This window comes from Apium graveolens, chromosome 8 (genome assembly GCF_009905375.1).
Source record: "Apium graveolens cultivar Ventura chromosome 8, ASM990537v1, whole genome shotgun sequence".
Classification (NCBI taxonomy): Eukaryota; Viridiplantae; Streptophyta; class Magnoliopsida; order Apiales; family Apiaceae; genus Apium; species Apium graveolens.
In genome coordinates, this window is record NC_133654.1 from 5,420,673 (window position 1) to 5,439,767 (window position 19,095).

The following is a 19,095-nucleotide window of genomic DNA, read 5'->3' on the forward strand; positions in this document are numbered from 1 at the left end:
TCTTCTTTCTATAATTTATCATATCAAGAGATATGATTCGATCTGAGATAGGTTGATGATGAGTTATATCGGTTTAGTTTTCACATGTTAGGTTTAAAACACGCGTTATAATTATTGTTTTTTCTCGTCTTCTTCTTATTCACATCGTTAATTTTTTTTCTTGAATGATTTAAAATTTTAATCATGATTATTGTTTTATTTTCTTTAATTTGCTTGAATTTCTCATGGGATTGATTTATGTTGAATTTTTTTTCTACTGGTTTTGGACCTTTGGTTGGTACTCCCATATAACTTTTTCTATTGTTTTTGGTTGTAACTCTCATACAATTTTTTTGCTAATTTTTAGTTGGGACTCTAATACATATTATCGGTCTCTCTTTGATAAATTGGCTCCTCGATAATATTGTTTTTTCTTTCTTTTCCTTTTATCTTCCTTTCATTTTCTCGTGTCGATATTGCTTTTATTATTGGACTCTAATACATAACTTTAATACCCTAGGCACATTTGTACACTTCTCCACCTTTTATTTTATTTTATCCGGTGTTGTAGGCACATTGGCCATACGAAGGCTTTTTTAGTTTATTTAGTTCTTTAGGCACATTGGCCCTTTGAGTGATTGATTAGTGTATTTGGTACTCTAGGCACATTGGTCATTTGAGATATTGGTTTAGTTTATTTGGTACTCTAAGCATATTGGCCATTTGCAAAGATTGGTTTAGTTCAGTACTCTAGGCACATTGGCCCTTCGAGGGATTGGTTAACTTATTTGGTGTTATGGGCATATTGGTTTAGTTTATCTGGTCCTCTAGGCACACTGACCCTCCACGAGATTTGATTAAATTTAGATACAATTTAAATTGAGATACATTTTTTATTTGGTTGAGGATCAGATACTGTTTGTTAACTTGGATTCAGTTATTTAGAGTTTGTTTGAATTGGTTATTTGGTTGGATTTTATATTTGGATTTAGTTTTGATGTTGCGGATTTGTTTTAGTAATAAAGTTATTTTGTTTATTAGATAATGTAGACGATTCTTCTCTTAATAATTGGAGTTTTTGTTAACTCTGATTTTGGGTTGGATACATTTGAATTGCTCTGTTTTCTCTTGTATTACCGTGTCTTTGGGCGTTTTCTCTTGCATGTTGCTATTTCTTCGAATATACGATTATGTTTTCTCTTGTATTCCTGTGTATTTGGACGATTTCTCTTATGTTGCTACACTTTGGGTTTTATACAAGTATTTTGATTGTTTTGGATTTGTGATTGTGTTTGGATTCGTTTGGATACTCTCGTTTTCTTAGTTGTAACTTTGAATTGTTTGATTATGTGGCTCCGTTTCTTGTTGGCAAACTCTGGATTCGCCAAGTTTGAGGGGGGATGCTAACTTATATATTATTATTATTATTATTATTATTATTATTATTATTATTATTATTATTATTATCATTATTATTGTTATTATTATTATTATTGCTGGATAATTTCATTATTGTACTAATTTCCTTATTATAATATTTTTCTTTATTATTGTGTACATGTTGACTATATAAATCCTTAACAAATCATATTATAATAAAACCCTACTTTTCTCTCTTGTAATTAATGAGTATAAATTATGTTCAGGTCTTTCTTTACCATCGTAAGATTTTGGATGAACTGATTATTTAACATGGTATTAGAACTCGGTTTAGGGAGGGACTCGGTTCGAATCCTCCCACACCCATTAATTTAATTTAAATATTTATTATTGATATTGGTATTGGTATTTTTTGTATTTGCTGTTGTCAATCGTAACAAAATGTGTCGTGCAATTAAGGAGGAGTCTTAAAGAGTCTATCACATTAAAGTTTTAGTGCAACATTATTTAACAAAGACTACTGCTTATATTCATTTTCGTTTAAGTTATTATTAATGTTGTCAAAAATTGTGGAGCGTGGAATTTAGAAGCGAATTCTATGAAATTTCAAGTTTCATTTGGTACCGGAATTCGTGGTTCTGACTTCGGTGGATTCTTTTGTATCACATATGAGGATATAGTCCTTCCTTTTTTGATACACATCAGAGGAATAATTCCCGCTTTTTTAATGAGAATCACAAAAAGTCGTATCTAGCATGCGCAAACTGCAAAATATATACAATAGAACCTCGATAAATGAATACCTTTGGGACCAAAAAAAAATATTCATTTGGCGAGATTATTTATTTATCGATTAATGAATATAATATTTATTTATCGATAAATGAATAATAATTCATTTAGATGATATTTTTAGACTTTTTTTGTAATTATATCATTTTGTATATATTAAGTTTAAATGTACCTGGTAGTTATAACTTTTATGCAAACTTTAATTACATTCATATTTTTAGAATTCTAGATTAGTTGTATATGCATGCATGATGAGGCAAATGATCATGCATGATGAGGCAAATGATCCCGAACCCGATGATAGCATCACTATACCACAAGTATCCTCAAGAGAAGATTTTCAAGCTATTGTCACTATAAAAAACTACATGGCTGCAACATGATCAAAATATTCCAGAAGTGGTGCATGCTTTACACAAAATCAAGGATCATATGCATTTTCGGGGAGGAAAGAAACAATCAACTTTGGAGGCATTTTTCGAAAAAATATGACTTATTAATGTGTTTGAAAATTAGTCATTGAATGAAATGTATTCATGAAATATTATATAAATAAAAATATATTATTTGAAATATAATGATTATTCATTTATATTTACATAGGGCTTGTAAAGACTTCATTTGTATTTATTCGTTAATGCATTAAGCGAAATTATTCGTTAAGCCCATTGGACCAAGTTGGGACCGAAGAAATTTATTCATTAGACGAGGTTCTACTGTAGTCATAATTTAAGACACACTTTTATACTGGAGTTTGGTGAATTTGATCAGGATAGAATTTTCTACATGTTTATTGTGATGAAGTATATTATGGAATTTGTGGTTCTGACTTCAGTGAATTACTTTGCATCACATCAGAAAAAAAAGTCTCTGCTTTTTTGATACACATCATTGGAATAATTCCTGCTTTTTTAATGAATCACAAAAAGTCGTATCTAGCATGCGTAAACTACAAAATATAATCATAATTTTAAGACACACTTTTATAATGGAGTTTTGTGAATATGATTAGGATATAATTTTCTACATGTTTATTGTGATGAAGTATATTTTGGAATTTATGGTCCTGACTTCAGTGAATTCCTTTGCATCACATCAGAGGATATAGTCTCTGCTTTTTTGATACACATCATAGTAATAATTCCTGCTTTTTTAATGAGAATCACAAAAAGTCGTATATAGCATGCGTAAACTGCAAAATATATAGTCATAATTTAAGACACACTTTTATACTGGAGTTTTGTGAATATGATCAGGATATAATTTTCTACATGTTTATTGTGATGAAGTATATTATGGAATTTGTGGTTCTGACTTCAGTGAATTCATTTGCATCATATCAGATGATATATTCTCTACTTTTTTGATACACATCATAGGAATAATTCCTGCTTTTTTAATGAGAATCACAAAAAGTCATATCTAGCATGCGTAAACTACAAAATATATAGTCATAATTTAAGACACTTTTATACTGGAGTTTTGTGAATATGATCAGGATATAATTTTCTACATGTTTATTGTGATGAAGTATATTCTGGAATTTGTGGTCCTGACTTCAGTGAATTCCTTTGTATCACATCAGAGGATAGAGTCTCTGCTTTTCTGATACACATCATAGGAATAATTCCTGCTTTTTTAATGAGAATCACAAAAAGTCGTATATAGCATGCGTAAACTGCAAAATATATAGTCATAATTTAAGACACACTTTTATACCAGAGTTTTGTGAATATGATCAGGATAGAATTTTCTACATGTTTATTGTGATGAAGTATATTCTGGAATTTGTGGTCCTGACTTCAGTGAATTCCTTTGCATCACATCAGAGGATATAGTCTCTGCTTTTTTGATACACATCATAGGAATAATTCCTGCTTTTTTAATGAGAATCACAAAAAGTCGTATATAACATGCGTAAACTGCAAAATATATAGTCATAATTTAAGACACACTTTTATACCGGAGTTTTGTGAATATGATCAGGATAGAATTTTCTACATGTTTATTGTGATGAAGTATATTATGGAATTTGTGGTTCTGACTTCAGTGAATTCCTTTGCATCATATCAGAGGATATAGTCTCTACTTTTTTGATACACATTATAGGAATAATTCCTGCTTTTTTAATGAGAATCACAAAAAGTCATATCTAGCATGTGTAAACTACAAAATATATAGTCATAATTTAAGACACACTTTTATACTGGAGTTTTGTGAATATGATCAGGATATAATTTTCTACATGTTTATTGTGATGATGTATATTCTGGAATTTGTGGTCCTGACTTCAGTGAATTCCTTTGCATCACATCAGAGGATATAGTCTCTGCTTTTTTGATACACATCATAGGAATAATTCCTGTTTTTTTAATGAGAATCACAAAAAGTCGTATATAGCATGCGTAAACTGCAAAATATATAGTCATAATTCAAGACACATTTTTATACTTGAGTTTTGTGAATATGATCAGGATATAATTTTCTACATGTTTATTGTGATGAAGTATATTATGGAATTTGTGGTTCTGACTTTAGTGAAATCCTTTGCATCACATTAGAGGATATAGTCCCTATTTTTTAATACACATTAGAGGAATAATTCCTACTTTTTTTATGAGAATCGCAAAAGGTCATATTTAGCATGCGCAAACTGTAAAATATATAATCATAATTTAAGACACACTTTTATACCAGAGTTTTGTGAACATGATTATGATAGAATTTTCTGCATGTTTATTGTGATGAAGTATATTCTGGAATTCGTATTTGGCATATGTGGCTAATAATGAGGACAAAATAGTAATATTAATTAAGATAATAATAATTAATATAGATGAATATCAAGATTCATACGTGGAAGATTCGCGTCAAGAGGACATCAACTGCATCTAACCAGTTCAAAAGCTGCAATTGCCTTGGCAAGAGGTGATTCTAAATCCTGATTCCTTAAGCTGAAATGGGAGAAGCAGTGACCTGAAGTTAGGCTGCAGCATTGATACTGATACATGTAACTCTACTTGAGCAGAGAATCTGAATCTCCCAAAAAATGCAACCTCCTAATGTCAATCATACACATGGAACTTGTTTTTTACATGTTAAAGATGAGTCTTAGGTTTAAATATTATAAAAGGTATAATAATTTTCGTTTAGAACATGAAACAAGACATTTTTTTTAAGTGAAATTTGGTTAGTTAAAAATACTTTCATAACTGACTTTGGTCATAAGACATGTGAATCATGGAGTATATGATTACTTAAAACTTAAAAAAATAGTTCATAAATTTTACTTGGTTGAAATATAAGTATTGACAAATTCTATAAATTTATAAATATACTAGAAATCAAATATTTAAGTTCAGAATCATTATAAACATCATAATTTTATTACTTTTGTACCGGATATATACCTTACCATTGGTGCTGCCCTGAGGCTTATGAAATACTAGATTTGTAATTTAAAGATCAAGATTGAAGTTCTTTTCACGTTTCCCAGTAATTTTTCAAGAATCTATCCTTTTTCTTTCCGCTTTTAAAAATTACCAATTTTATTGATTAATTATCCGATTTATCGTTTTAATATATTCTGCCGATTCGATTTTATAATCTGATTAATCACTACACTAATTTTTTAAATTAATATACTTAATATAATAAATTAATTATTTTTATATTTTATTAAAAACATCCGATTAATGCTCCAATTAATCACCAAAATATTGCTCTACCAAACAATGCCGATTTCCGCTCCGCAGAAAACTTTCGATCCGTTTTAAATTTTTACGAATCGGTAAATAATTGTTTTTCAATATATACCCTTATAATATAAATACTACGGGTTTGATACATGGTATTTCCACCAGACCAAAAATGGTTAAAGTTGGACATTGGGCTTAGAATTTTACTTTTTTTGCTCAAACCCCAAAAGCCCAAACTCAAAACAACCCTCAAAAAGCCCAACCACCCATCCCCTTCTCTCCCCTCACATCCCAAAAATCAAGAGAACTCGAATAACACAAAAATGGCAGAAAAGCCCCAACCTGTAAAAGTACTCTACTGTGGCGTGTGTGGATTACCAGCAGAGTACTGTGAATTCGGACCCGATTTCGAAAAGTGCAAGCCGTGGTTGATCCGAAACGCACCCGATATTTACCCGGATCTCATCAAAGGTATCAAAAATAAAATAAAATAAAATAACCCATCTTTGTTTTCATATATTTTTACTGACATATGTTTTTTTTTGTGTTTTTTTAAAAATTACCGATGTTTGTTATTACAGATGTTAAGGATGCTGAGAGTGTAACTGAACAACTTCAGGGGGCTTCTATTTCAGACAAGGCTTCTGTTCCTGGTATTTTTGTTAAGGCCCTGTTTGGATTGCTTTTAAAATATTAAGTTGGTTTATTTTTGTTGGAAAATGTTGCGTAGTTTTTAAGTTCAGACAAGCTTCTGTTCCTCGTATTTTTGTTCAAGGGCCTGTTTGGATTGTTTTTTTTTATTTGGAAAATGTTGAGGAGTTTTTAAGTGGGATTAGTTTTTTTTATGTTTTTATTTGATTGGGTGGTTTTAGTTGAAAATGACGAAAGAGGACAATAATGGAAGTAGTATTAAGTGGAACTTTTGAAGGAAAATGATAAGGTGCATTATTTTTACGGAAATTTTAAGGAATTTTTTTAGTGGAGTTAGTTCTGTGTATGTTTATTTGATTGGATGGTTTAGTGGATAAGGATGTTGAAACTTGACGAAAGATGACAATGCTAGAAGTGTTAAGTGTGTTGGTAAGTTTTGACGACTTGAAAATTGGCAGGAAGAGTTCCAGCCTTTGTTGCCTCTCATTAGAGTGAGTCTACTTAGGGAACTGGCAGTAAGCATATAAGAAGTCAATTATTTTTTAAGGTATATAAGTTGGGATTTGTGAATTAGAATGACTGAGTTGATTTGGAGTTGTGAGTTACTTTGAGCTTATGAGGAAAAGGTTTGATAAACGTGGATATAATTTTGTTTAAGTACAAAATTTATGCATTTTCCCTTTGGTGTGTATTCTTTTAGTTAGATTGCGGGTGTGTTTTTCTGTGAGCGCGTCAACTTCGTTAAGTTTGACCGTTTATGTATCTACAAATGTAGGGGTTGGGGGATTCTGTAACAACTTTTTCGTTGTTTGTGGAAATTTGACACAAAATGATTCTGTAAATTGGTTTGATTTTATCGGATATCCTCTTACAACAAGAGGTCAAGAATGGCAGTATGAGGTGGAGGCTTAGGTTTTACTAAAGGCATGTGTGACTGTCTAAATTTATATATTAGTTTTCTAAAAGAAATTAACTAAAAGAATGAGGAGTTACGTTTTCTTGTTCAGTGAAGACTTTCTTTCCTTGAACATTAATCGTTTATTGAGATTCATTTAAGTTGTTTGGTAGAACATTCTTTTCATCTTAGGACTTGCAATTCCGATGCGAAAAAAAATCAGGTGCCATACTGCCAGTGGTTTCTGATATGCAGTATCAGGTGCTCCTTTTTTCACGGCGTCATGCATTTTTGCATATGGTTAAATAACCATTATTGAGTAGAAAGATTTAAAACCGGCTGGTTCGTCGAAATCTGACATGAACTTTGAGGACTCGTAATTCTAGGTTTGTAGAAATGCATCATGAGTTGTATTATTGTAAAATGAACCTGAACTTAATTTTTTTCCCGGGATAAAAGAGATAGAAAGTGTAAAATTTTGGCTAAGAATTGCTAGGTACACTGATATTTTCTTCGAACACAGTAAACCTTTTAGTAGAAACAAATACAGAAGTATGGAATTTGGAAACTTCTGATAGCCTTTTAAACAAGTCTGGGTTGTTGCCTACCCCTGTCACTTCCGGTAGCTTTGTTGTCCACATAATTCCTTGGTGAAGGTGATCGGGCAAGACCATATGGAGCCACAGTTGTGTTCTGGCTATCATTTTCCTCTAGTATTCTCTGTCTTGCCTTATTAGAGATTGAGTGTTTTTAGTGCTGAGTTATACAGATGTCTTTTAGCTTTATGTTCGTTTGATTATATAACATTTATTGAAGTTATATTAGTGCTGAGTTCCTAGTCTATTAACTGATAGAATGAGGTCTCGAAGAACAGAACAAAGATGATAGAACGCATATGCTCATACAACTAAGCCGCCATCAGACCTCTATTGCCCAATACTTTTAAAGTTATATGTTCATGAGTTCGGATGATGAAATAACTTGGAATTCTAGTTGCTGATGATGAAATAACTTGGAATTCTAGTTGCTGATGCAGACTATATAAAATGAGTATGGTATATATGCATCTTTACTCATTAGTTGATGCAGAAGATAAAAGTGAAATTGCTATATTTTAGAAAGTACTTCATTCAGACCTTTGGTGTTAAGTGGGACCAAATAAGGTCGTAGGAGTAAATCTGGAACATCAATTACACTCTCTCCCTAATTGCAATTTGTGTGAAACTGTACTTAAATCACATTCAGTGGGATTCAGTATTTGCAAGTATCTAACAGTTTGGCTTAGAGATCTGTAATTTGTGTTATATAGTCAATACTATAGTAGTAATTTTTCCGGCATGCTTCTATCCTTCAGAAACATTGGAAAAAACATATATAGCTTCCTCTTTGAAACGATGTAATGCATATTTTCTCTAATAATCTTGTTGTCCATTTTGCAGTTCCTAAATATCATTGATTGCATCTTACACTCTTTTCATTATTTGTTTCTTCCCTACTGACATTTCTATGTAATACGTCTTGGTTTCAAAAAGGGGATGCATTTCTATATATACTTTACATTAAAATGTTTCGTAGTTTTTCCTAAGTAGAAAATCAGGATAAGGAATCATAATTAAGCTACATCACCTAAACTAACAATGGTTGCAACAGGTTCTTCGAAGCCAGAAGAAGTGAAACGTCTTCCCGGAGGAAAGATAAAAAAGAAAGTAAGGGCTTCAAGTGAATTTAACAAATTTAGTGTGTTTTGAAAAATTTGAGATAACAAATGTCCATCTTTATCTACCTCACTATGCAGTGTCTATCTCTGTGTATAATAGTATCATTTTTAACTGTTGGACGAAAGAAAGACTAATAATTACTCTTTACATCTCATAGTGCCATCTTTCCCTTACATTTTCTTCTCATATTGCAGTTTTTAATCCAATTTACTTCTCATATTCGTGCTATTGATATTATTTTCATAAATTTGTTTTACATTAGTATTTACTGTGCGTAATTGCTATTCTGCCAACTATACTTTCTTTATGATTAAAATTGGTGAACAAAGCTTCTACTAGAAGCTCTACCTGCCCCTAAGCCCTAGACAAGGGGTCTGGCTGACTTGAAAGTCATATAAATTGTCTAGGTTTTGCCACTTTACTTCTGGTGTCTCTAACATGCATGTAGCAGCAGAAATACCTTATTTGCGGAAGAAATTGTTGTTATTGGTCCCAAAAAGATGTAAAAAGGTTCAATAAAAATGTGTCTTTAGAGGATGATAACTTTTTTGTACTTTCTTGGTCTCCAAAAAGATTTCTAAATGTCATTTTCCCCCTTAAAAATGCCTTTATTGTTATGATGCCAGCATATATCTTCTTAAAACTAGAAAAAATATAGAACATGAATTGGTTTTTGTTATTTGTGTTAATAATATTTAGAAGACATATTGTCGAGGCTGAAGTATAACACTGGTATGACGTAAGGGTAGGACTTGATTGCTTAGTTTTTAATTTTTAACGAAGAGAGAGGATCAGATCTCCTGTTTTTAGAACTAGAAGCCCTAGAGCTTCTGTTTTAATATGGAACACAGATTTGAATAGATGTTATACGACAAGTACTCTTTAGGTTTTGTAGATTTGTATGATATATGTTTTATCTTATGCCCGATATGACAATATTCGGTGTTCCATTATTTTCATAAAATAAACATGCATGTATGGTTTCTAGTGACTTGCGAATACATACCTGTGCTTTGCATGAAAGGAATATTGGGACAGTGAGTTAACTGCACAGTTTTAAACCTTGTGATTGTATATTAGATTCTTCATTTTTCAACTTGAGCAATTAGTAGTTATAGGCAGATATACGTACGACTGATGTTGGTCTGGACTCCACATTTTTTACAGGAAAAACCAGAGGTTATTATCGAAAAGGTTACACGCAATAGGAGGAAAAGCATTACAACCGTTAAAGGGCTGGAACTTTTTGGTAAGAAATTTGAGTTGGCTTTGACATACATATATATGAGCATTTGCAATTTGCATCAATGCAATGACCAAGTTGTGCCATTACATTTCAGGTGTTAAGCTTAGCGATGCTTCTAAAAAGCTTGGTAAAAAATTTGCAACTGGGGCTTCCGTTGTTAAGGTAATATTGGCAGTATGACATTTCTTTTTGAGTTTTGACAGTATGATAATTGATCATATGGTCTGTATGATTTCAGGGGCCAACTGAAAAGGAGCAAATTGATGTTCAGGGTGACATATCTTTTGACGTTGTGGACTTCATCACAGAGACCTGGCCAGATGTAATATAGATCAAAATTAATTTTTAATTTTCTAAAGCTATAAGACTGAGTTTTACAATCCACAACAACTTACCTCATATCTCACTTTCATATGCTAATCGCTGTCTGAACTCTAGACGTTCTACTTCTACACTAGGAATATCTACAGAAGTCCGGTTTTTGTTTTTGTTTTTATATGGATACTTTTGTGGTACCCCGAAATGCTTTCCTAATTTACTTGATACCAGAAATGAAATTCTTATTTCCCTACTCAATACTTAATAGTACTGCCACTTTGGGCGAATTTTCAAGTAGATTCCACCAGATTATACAATTTCCAGCAAGAGTCTATGATGGCAAGAAAAATAGTGGGATTCTAGGGAGAGGCAGCTAATCTTTTCTGCAAAGTAGATTGCATAGAATAATATAGGGGAAATGAGAAACTGAATTCTTTTAGGAGAAAATTAAGTGTCTCTAGGGGGAGTAGGTGTTCTGTTATAGTGGTTACCAGGTTCAAGTGTCGAAGTACTTGAATGTATTGCTACTTGTTGGAAGTAGTTGGAAATAGAAAATTAGTTCAATTTGTCAGCATGTTATATATTTATAAAACTTTGATGCTTGATGTCGTATTAATGTCTATAATATATACCTTGTTCACTTCAATTTTGGTGTGGGTTTTGAAAATGTATATTGATTATGGCACCCTTTTAAATTTTTTTTTTGGGAAGTGTTAACTTTTAAATTAGTGATTTTATATAGGTAGTTGATATTTAGGTTTGAATTTCTATATGTTTACCATTATTTATTTTTGTTTGAGGTTGTTATCTGAATTTGATTCCATTTCATGTTTCAGAACTTTATATATAATTTGTAGATTGTGTCTGTTCCTTCTGAAATTGTGTTAAGTAGTTTCCTCACGCATGAAGGCGTGCATGTTCACACACACTTGCACTCATGTACACTACCTCTGAATTACATCATATGGTATTAAAAATACAGTCCTAAGTGCGTCTTTGACATGTCTTAGATTCTGAGGTGAGCGCTAATAGTATGTTGCAAAATTTTATGGCTGGGAGGAGTATATTTTGGTTGTCATGGGCCTGAATCCCCCCCTCTGAGGCTGTTTACGTGTGCAATGCTTTTTCCAATGAATACGTATAAATTATGCTTTTACTGACAATCTTCGTCATAAAACTCATGCTTGTGTTGATGTGAGCCTGTCGATTATTCCTTAAAGCATCCTTTCTAATTTAGCCCACCAAATTTAAGGAAAACTCTAGTATCACGATTGTTGACAAGCTACGTTGTCATCTTGTTGCTGAAAATGTATCTGAATGTAGATTGTACTAGATTATAGTCTTAGTTTATGGTTTACTGTTGTGAACAGATGATATGGTTGTATACCATATTGTCATGTTAGTCTTTGTATAGCCGTGGTAAAATTTTTCCAATTGTGTGTTATGCGAGTTTTCAAAAACTCACTTAATCTATATGTGATTCTTCGCTGGCTCATAGGATTACTCTGGTTTATTCCCTTGTCCATTATACGTTTATGCGGTATAACACGAATTCAAACATTTTCGTCGTTAGTAAAGGTGCACCTATAGTAATCTCGTCTTTGTCACAATACGTTGGTGCATGCACTCTCCGCATGATTATACGGTATAATCATGTGAAAACAGCAGAATACAAAGGTTTATTTTCATTAGCGTTGGTAGTTAAATATCTTACTCTATATGGTTTGGTTTGCAGGTGCCAGAAACTGCAATTTACTTCATTGAAGATGGAAAGAAGGTTGCAGCCGCATAGCCTTAACATTTTGTTGTCTGATTACACTGAATCTTATGCTGATTTGAAAGGCTACCTGATCTGAAGTCCCAAGCAAATTTTCAAAGTGTTCTAAATATATTTTTGTGTATTTTACAGAATACAAGATTTTTTAGTCGAGTTATGTTTGTATTTCGAATATAAATGCAAGGGTGTGTTAATGCATTCTCTGTACTCGCCTCTGAAGTTCTAATTAAAAGCTTATGATTTGATAGAAGTTTTATATATGTTTGTTTCGTTGTCTATGTTGCTCCTGCATATTTAAAGTTCTTGCATGCGATGGGATGATTCATATTCATGGATATGTTATTTCATAAAACTAGTGCATTGTATTGGTCATGTTATTGCAACTATGTTCCACCCCCTAAGCACCCACAGCTTTGTACTTCACAGTATTTCAATAGGCCAATTCAAGACTCGGATCGAAGTCAACTTTGTTGAATCCTGAGGAGCACCCACGTGTAAGGCTAGCTTTAATTTTCATAATTATTTTTCCTCCATTAACATAGTACAACCATCACTTTAGTGTTCAGACCCACCATTCCTCATGACATGTTCTGGGTCCTTTTTCAAAATAATTAAAATTTGAGATGTCTTATTGTCTTGTTATTTTGTTATGTTTGTTCCAAAAACTTGTCCTTGGTATATCGTACTATTAATTCATTGCTTTGGAGCTTTTTCATTGATGTGTATATAACTTACAGCAGATAAAAGATGAAAATAAAGTAAAAGAACTTTTAGATGATTATGAGTTTCAAATTTTAATATGGTGAGAAACAAGAATGCATAATTTTGGTGGTTAATATGCCACTCTTATACTTCAGATCAGATTAGTTAGCTAATCGTGTTTACGTGTCATATACCAAAATTGTTAACTCTATTTTAAGGAATACGAATACCAAAATTGTCAGCTCTACTTTTAAGGAATGCTGAATACCAAAATGTATCGATCATTCAAATATTGCTCTTAAATCCTTTGAAAACTGAAAATGTTAATCGGATTTCTTCAAATACTACAATTCAGATGAAAGAATAGGTTTGTGAGGAGACATTGGATTCTAAACTCTAGCAGATCTTTGTTGGACAATGGAAAAATCAAAATACCTAGTACAATGAGAACACAATATTGTAAGGAGATCCACCGTACTGCCCTCCTTTGTATGAGAAAAGAAACTTATAATTAAAAGAGGACGATGAAGCAGAAAAGAAAAAAGAATCGTCTTGTACAATCATGGCGACCATTTTCATTTGTTTCTTTACAGATTGATGACTAAGAAACTCCAATTCAAATGCCAAGAACTAAATTCTACAAAACAATCTGTTAGAATTTAACGCTGCCCTTCACTCGAAAGTCTATTTATGGGTCAAATGATGAAACTCAGACATCCATATCTCGGCATTAATTTCCTTTCATGTGCACTATAAATTGTGAGAATGTTAGATATGTGGCTGAGAATCATGTCACTCTAAGCTCTAATAAGGGCAACTCCAAGAGTGGCCGGGTTTTTTAGCCTAAATCTCAGCCTAAATTTGGACTGAGACAACACCCATTCCAACGGTTCGGTCTAAATTTGGTCCAAATTTACATATTAATATTTTATTTTTTCAATTATTAATATATTGTTATTTTAATGCATTGAATAGTAATTTACATACCTATTAATTCAATTGAACGCGAAAAGAATAATATCATATTAATTTCAAACTTAATATATTTATTAAACTAGAAAAACATTACACTTAAACAAGAAAAATGAAAAAAAAAGAAAAAAAATGTGTTTAACCCCTAGGGTTTACCAGTGCGCATCCGAATGGCAGTGGATGCGGGTTACCTACGATTAAAAAAGATGAAAAAAAGGGTTAATAGATTTTTATTAACGATTATATATATAACTTAAAATTAAAAAATATATTTAAAAACTATTTAATAATATAAAGATTTAGGCCGTTAATAGTGACGGCTTAAATAATTTAGGCCGACACTATATTCACTACCTAAATTTGAAAAGGGCAACAGACCATTGTTAGGTAGATTTGGACCGAAATCAGTTCAAATTTAGGTCAATAGGCCACTCTCGGAGATGACCTAAGACCCAATAATGATCATCCATAAAACCCATCTAGCTACGTTGTTTTGTAACTTAAAATTCATATCGTTGGAGGTTGTTCAACATTGTTCGTTTGATGATAGATTACTAGTTTAAAAGCAAATATTGAAGTTTGCTAGAATAAAGTTCTTGGTACGTGCTAAAAACAAATTCTACTAAAATAGTTTGTAATCACTATGTAATTCTTATAAACATTGTTGGTTTGTTTCCCGGTAATCAGATAACACATGAGGGCAACATAGTGTGGGTGTGTGTGTATCTGTAGGGTAGTGAAAAGAAATATGAAGGACTGGTTGATTACCAGGAAGACAAACTTGAAGCTGATGATGATTTGATGTAAGGGCCACCACTTGGAAACCAAATTAAAATAAAATGTGAAATCGAAAACAAAAAAAAGTGGAAGTGATGGTACATGTTGGAAGAAGAATACTAGGAGTACAAGGTACACGTAATATAAGATAGAGAGAGATCTATCCATCAATTGAAACATCGGATTTTGGTGGGACCTGCAGGATCTTTTCATCCACCTTTCGTCACTGTCGCTGTTTTACGTGGAATATACATGGACATCCTGGCTGTGGAGTTTTTGTAATCGTTAATATTTTTTTTGATAACAGACGTGGATGACAACAGGTCGGGTTCGGATTGGATATTGTAAAATCCAAATTTAAATCCAAATATTTTCAGATTATCCAAATTCAAATCTGTCGGGTTTCGGATTGGATCGGATATTTTTCGGGTATCTAAAATTATGAATAATTTAGTCAAATTTTATATTAGTTATATCTAAGATATGTTGATAACATAATATTTAGTATTTTACCACAAATTAATTTTTTTATAAATATATACAAAGTGCATCTTACATAATAAAAGCTGATTTTGAAATAAGAAGTTAAAATTTACTAAATAAGTGTTGACAAACTTGATAATAATCTACTACTACTCAAATAATACAAGAAAAATATGTAAATTATATGTATTACATCTAAAATATTACAAATAATATATAATAAATGTTTCAGGTTTTAATCGGGTTTCGGGTTTGGATTGAATTTCGGATTTCGGATCGGGTATCGGTTCGGTATAGTTGAAATCCAAATCCAAATCCAAAATTTCAGGTTCGGTATATCCAAAATTTCGGGTTTCGGATCGTATATCCGTCGGATCGGATTAATTTAACATCCCTAATAACAGAACACATATTCGTCAAGAATCAAACTCTAATACAATCCTTATTAAAATCAAGACATTAATTGATAATACATATTAATTTAGGCCCAATAAAATGAGCCAGGGCCCAAATAACAAATAGAAGAAGGGCATGTGACAATATCCTCATCGTCCAGGTTGCCCGTATATGAAATATTTCAACGGTCCGAATCCAGGGACACGTTGGTCCTATCACAGGCGTCCACGTGTTCCCCAATCCAGAACACGCCAAATATCCAGATTCAAGATACAAACCCCCAAACCCTAATGGAAAACCTATAAAAAACTGACCAAAAGGTGTGTTGCAGGTTACTGATTTCTATTCACCGACACATCTATACACACACCACCCTTACATGTATAATTTCCATCTTATCCTTCTTCTCTAAAATTCTATCTCATTCTTGTACCAGAGGTGTTGCGAGAACATCACCCCCTCAAATTATGTTTTACAGGGCCTATCCACATGTTCCCACTTTCCTGTATATAATGGAGGTTGAGTCCGGATAGAAATAGAGGAGAGCCCGGGATAAAGATTGGAGTTATCATTAATCACTGCATCAATCCATTATCGGTATCATTAGTACATTCTGTTAATCATTCAAACATATAGATATGGCCTTTAAATTTACGAAACCTTAGTTATAAAAGTTTACGAATTCTTAACGTATATATAGCCACATTTTATAAGAGAGTTATTCCACGTCAAACGATTGTCAGCAAATCACCTATCCCTAAAACCTAAACAACAAGCGCGTATAGAGTGATACGATATCTTGATTCATATCAATGTACGTGAAAATTTTTCACGGAGAGATATGATTACGATTAACAATTGTTTATCAGGGATCATAACCCATTTTATAATACAAATATAGAATTTATATTGTAAGTTTTATCCCAGAGAGAACATTGAATAAGTTGAAAACAAGAAGATTTTGGAATCAATAAAAATATAGCTAGCATCTGCGGATACAAAACCTAATTAGCAGCGTATCTGGTTGCATGAAACATGCATGCTTCGTTTTATTTGTTAAATCTGCAATGTGCAGCAGGTGCTGCCTGTCTTCATTCTTTGAGAATCAGAAATTCCTGCTTATTGCCAAATTCTGCATACAAATACTTTGTTATTTTAACTTATAATAATATCCTTTTTTCCCGGGAATCTGGTTGCGTACGCAAGCATTTTTAAATTATCTAAGGGTTTTAGTTAGCCTAATTTCATCCAATTATTGAGATTCAAAAACTCAATCAAGAATTAATTTTTTTTTAGATTCTCTCTCATGTAACATGCACGTATGGACGTCTTAATTACACGGAAAACACGGATACTGATCGGTCTTCTGGACCCTGATGTCTATATCAAATTATATACAGTTGTTCATGAATAATGTAATGTAATCGATTGAGTAATAATTATAGTGTCTAGTATATAATAATCTCATGCATGAAATTTTTTCTTAATTAAATTGTTTTCCGACCTCAAATATTCTGAGCAAATCTAGCTAGGGACCTAGGGTTTTAATAAAATTGTGCATGCCCACGGGAGGAGAATTTATAATTATAACTCCTGAGCCTGTCGTTTAAATGCGGTTTATCTTGTTTCACGTGATTTGCAGGCTATTACGTGAATCCGTAGGATTTACCCAGTACGCATCCAAAGATAGTGGCTGCAGGTTATCTACGATATATATATATATATATATATATATATATTAATTAGCTGAATTAGGTTGACCCATGATTTACCGATCGATAAACATTTTTGTTACAAGTATTATTAATCTAGTCACTATATTTTAGAGTATTATATGACCTCTAAAAGTTCACTAAGCTACAACTATATTTTGACTATTTTTTCGGTAATGGCTATAATACGGGATTGTTGGGCGTGAAAAATAATCTGAGAAAATTTATATGAGAAAGTAAGAGTATTTTTGTGAATGCAAGCTTGATGTTTATATTTACACGTTTATCATTAAAATTTTATATTGAAAAACAATTTAATCTCAGGCACCCTAGGCCCAGTTTTTTATCCTTACATTCTATGCATAATTAATCTAGCTAGCTAGGGTTTCCAGCTTTGAACATGGTTCAATGGTGTAAACATCTGTTTGACCATATGGGCATTTGGGTCTTCTTACCCTTAGTCTATCAATAGATTCAAGATTGTTTTTTGGCTCCCCTTCCTCTGTGTCGTACAATGATACAACAAAGGTTTGATTCTTGTGATTTAACAAAATCCAAATGGCAGAATCATGCATGCAGCAGTATTATTTTGTAAAACAAAGAAGATTGCAGAGATCAATTTGTTTGTACGTACTTATACCTTTTCTTTCTCAAACCTTATCATTTTATGCACGTATACAAACAGAGCCCCGGCCCCCTGGAAAACAGATGACTGGAGAGCTTTACTGGCATGTCTTTGAAAGTCATGACGTTTGAAACAAAAGGAAAAAAATAATCATGCTTTTGTCCTTCCAAATCTCGGAAGCTTATTCACTACTTTGACGCCACCAAGATTTTTTCTTCTGCCACCCAAGATTTCATGCAACTTCTTTGTATGTATACTATGCGTTACATACATATATAAATACGCATGCAATTTACATACTACACCACGTAATCACTAAAAAACCTAAACATGTACAAGTGTGTACGTGGAATTTGTGCATGACGTCAGTGACTGGAATCAAACTATTACCAAAGTTTTATATAGCAAGCATGGTTATATAATTTTTCAAAAATCGCCGATAAATCAGTGAAAATTTTTTGATCGATTTGATAAATTAATCATCGATAAATTATCGATAAAGTATTCAAATTTTGAAAAATCGTCAATGAATCACAAATCGATAATTCAATCGATTGGTTCTGATTTCAGAAACATGTAATACCGAGAACAACTAGTGGACTATTGGACTAAGGGCAAATCCAACGGTGATCCAAAAATCAAAATTTGGGATAGATTACCCCAAATTCTCCTGCAACAGTGATCCAAATGGTGATCCAAATTTGGATCACTTGGTTTAATATAAAATAATAATTTTGTTATTTGTAATTTATGAGATTTTAAATTATTTTTTGATTTTTTAATTATATAATTAAAAACATAATATAATTAATAGTTAACAAAATTTATCTTTAAACTAAAACTTAAAATAATGAGAAAACATAATTTTATTAAAATTTAAATAGAAGTACGTTGAAGAGTCAGAAGTGCTAGACTTCTGAGACTATTCCGATCAATGAAAATACTCGATTCCAAGAATTCCGGGACCGCTTTAG

At 32.1% G+C, this 19,095-nt stretch overlaps 1 protein-coding gene across 1 annotated transcript; it reads left to right on the plus strand.

Moving 5' to 3' along the window:
• The first annotated feature begins 6,078 nt into the window (after nt 1-6,078).
• On the plus strand, nt 6,079-12,714 carry LOC141678215 (translation machinery-associated protein 22). The gene is made up of 7 exons (XM_074484483.1): nt 6,079-6,320; nt 6,431-6,502; nt 9,046-9,101; nt 10,281-10,362; nt 10,454-10,521; nt 10,598-10,681; nt 12,413-12,714. The coding sequence occupies exons 1-7, from the start codon at nt 6,173-6,175 to the stop codon at nt 12,467-12,469; spliced, it is 567 nt and encodes a 188-aa protein (XP_074340584.1). The 5' UTR covers nt 6,079-6,172; the 3' UTR covers nt 12,470-12,714.
• Nucleotides 12,715-19,095: the final 6,381 nt, after the last annotated feature.

What these genes read in the sequence shown, in the direction of transcription:
- LOC141678215 (XM_074484483.1), top strand. Translation starts at nt 6,173, where the DNA reads ATGGCAGAAAAGCCCCAACCTGTAAAAGTACTCTACTGTGGCGTGTGT. An exon ending in AGACAAGGCTTCTGTTCCTG is followed by an intron (nt 6,503 to 9,045) that starts GTATTTTTGTTA and finishes TGGTTGCAACAG; the next exon opens with GTTCTTCGAAGCCAGAAGAA. An exon ending in TAAAGGGCTGGAACTTTTTG is followed by an intron (nt 10,363 to 10,453) that starts GTAAGAAATTTG and finishes ATTACATTTCAG; the next exon opens with GTGTTAAGCTTAGCGATGCT.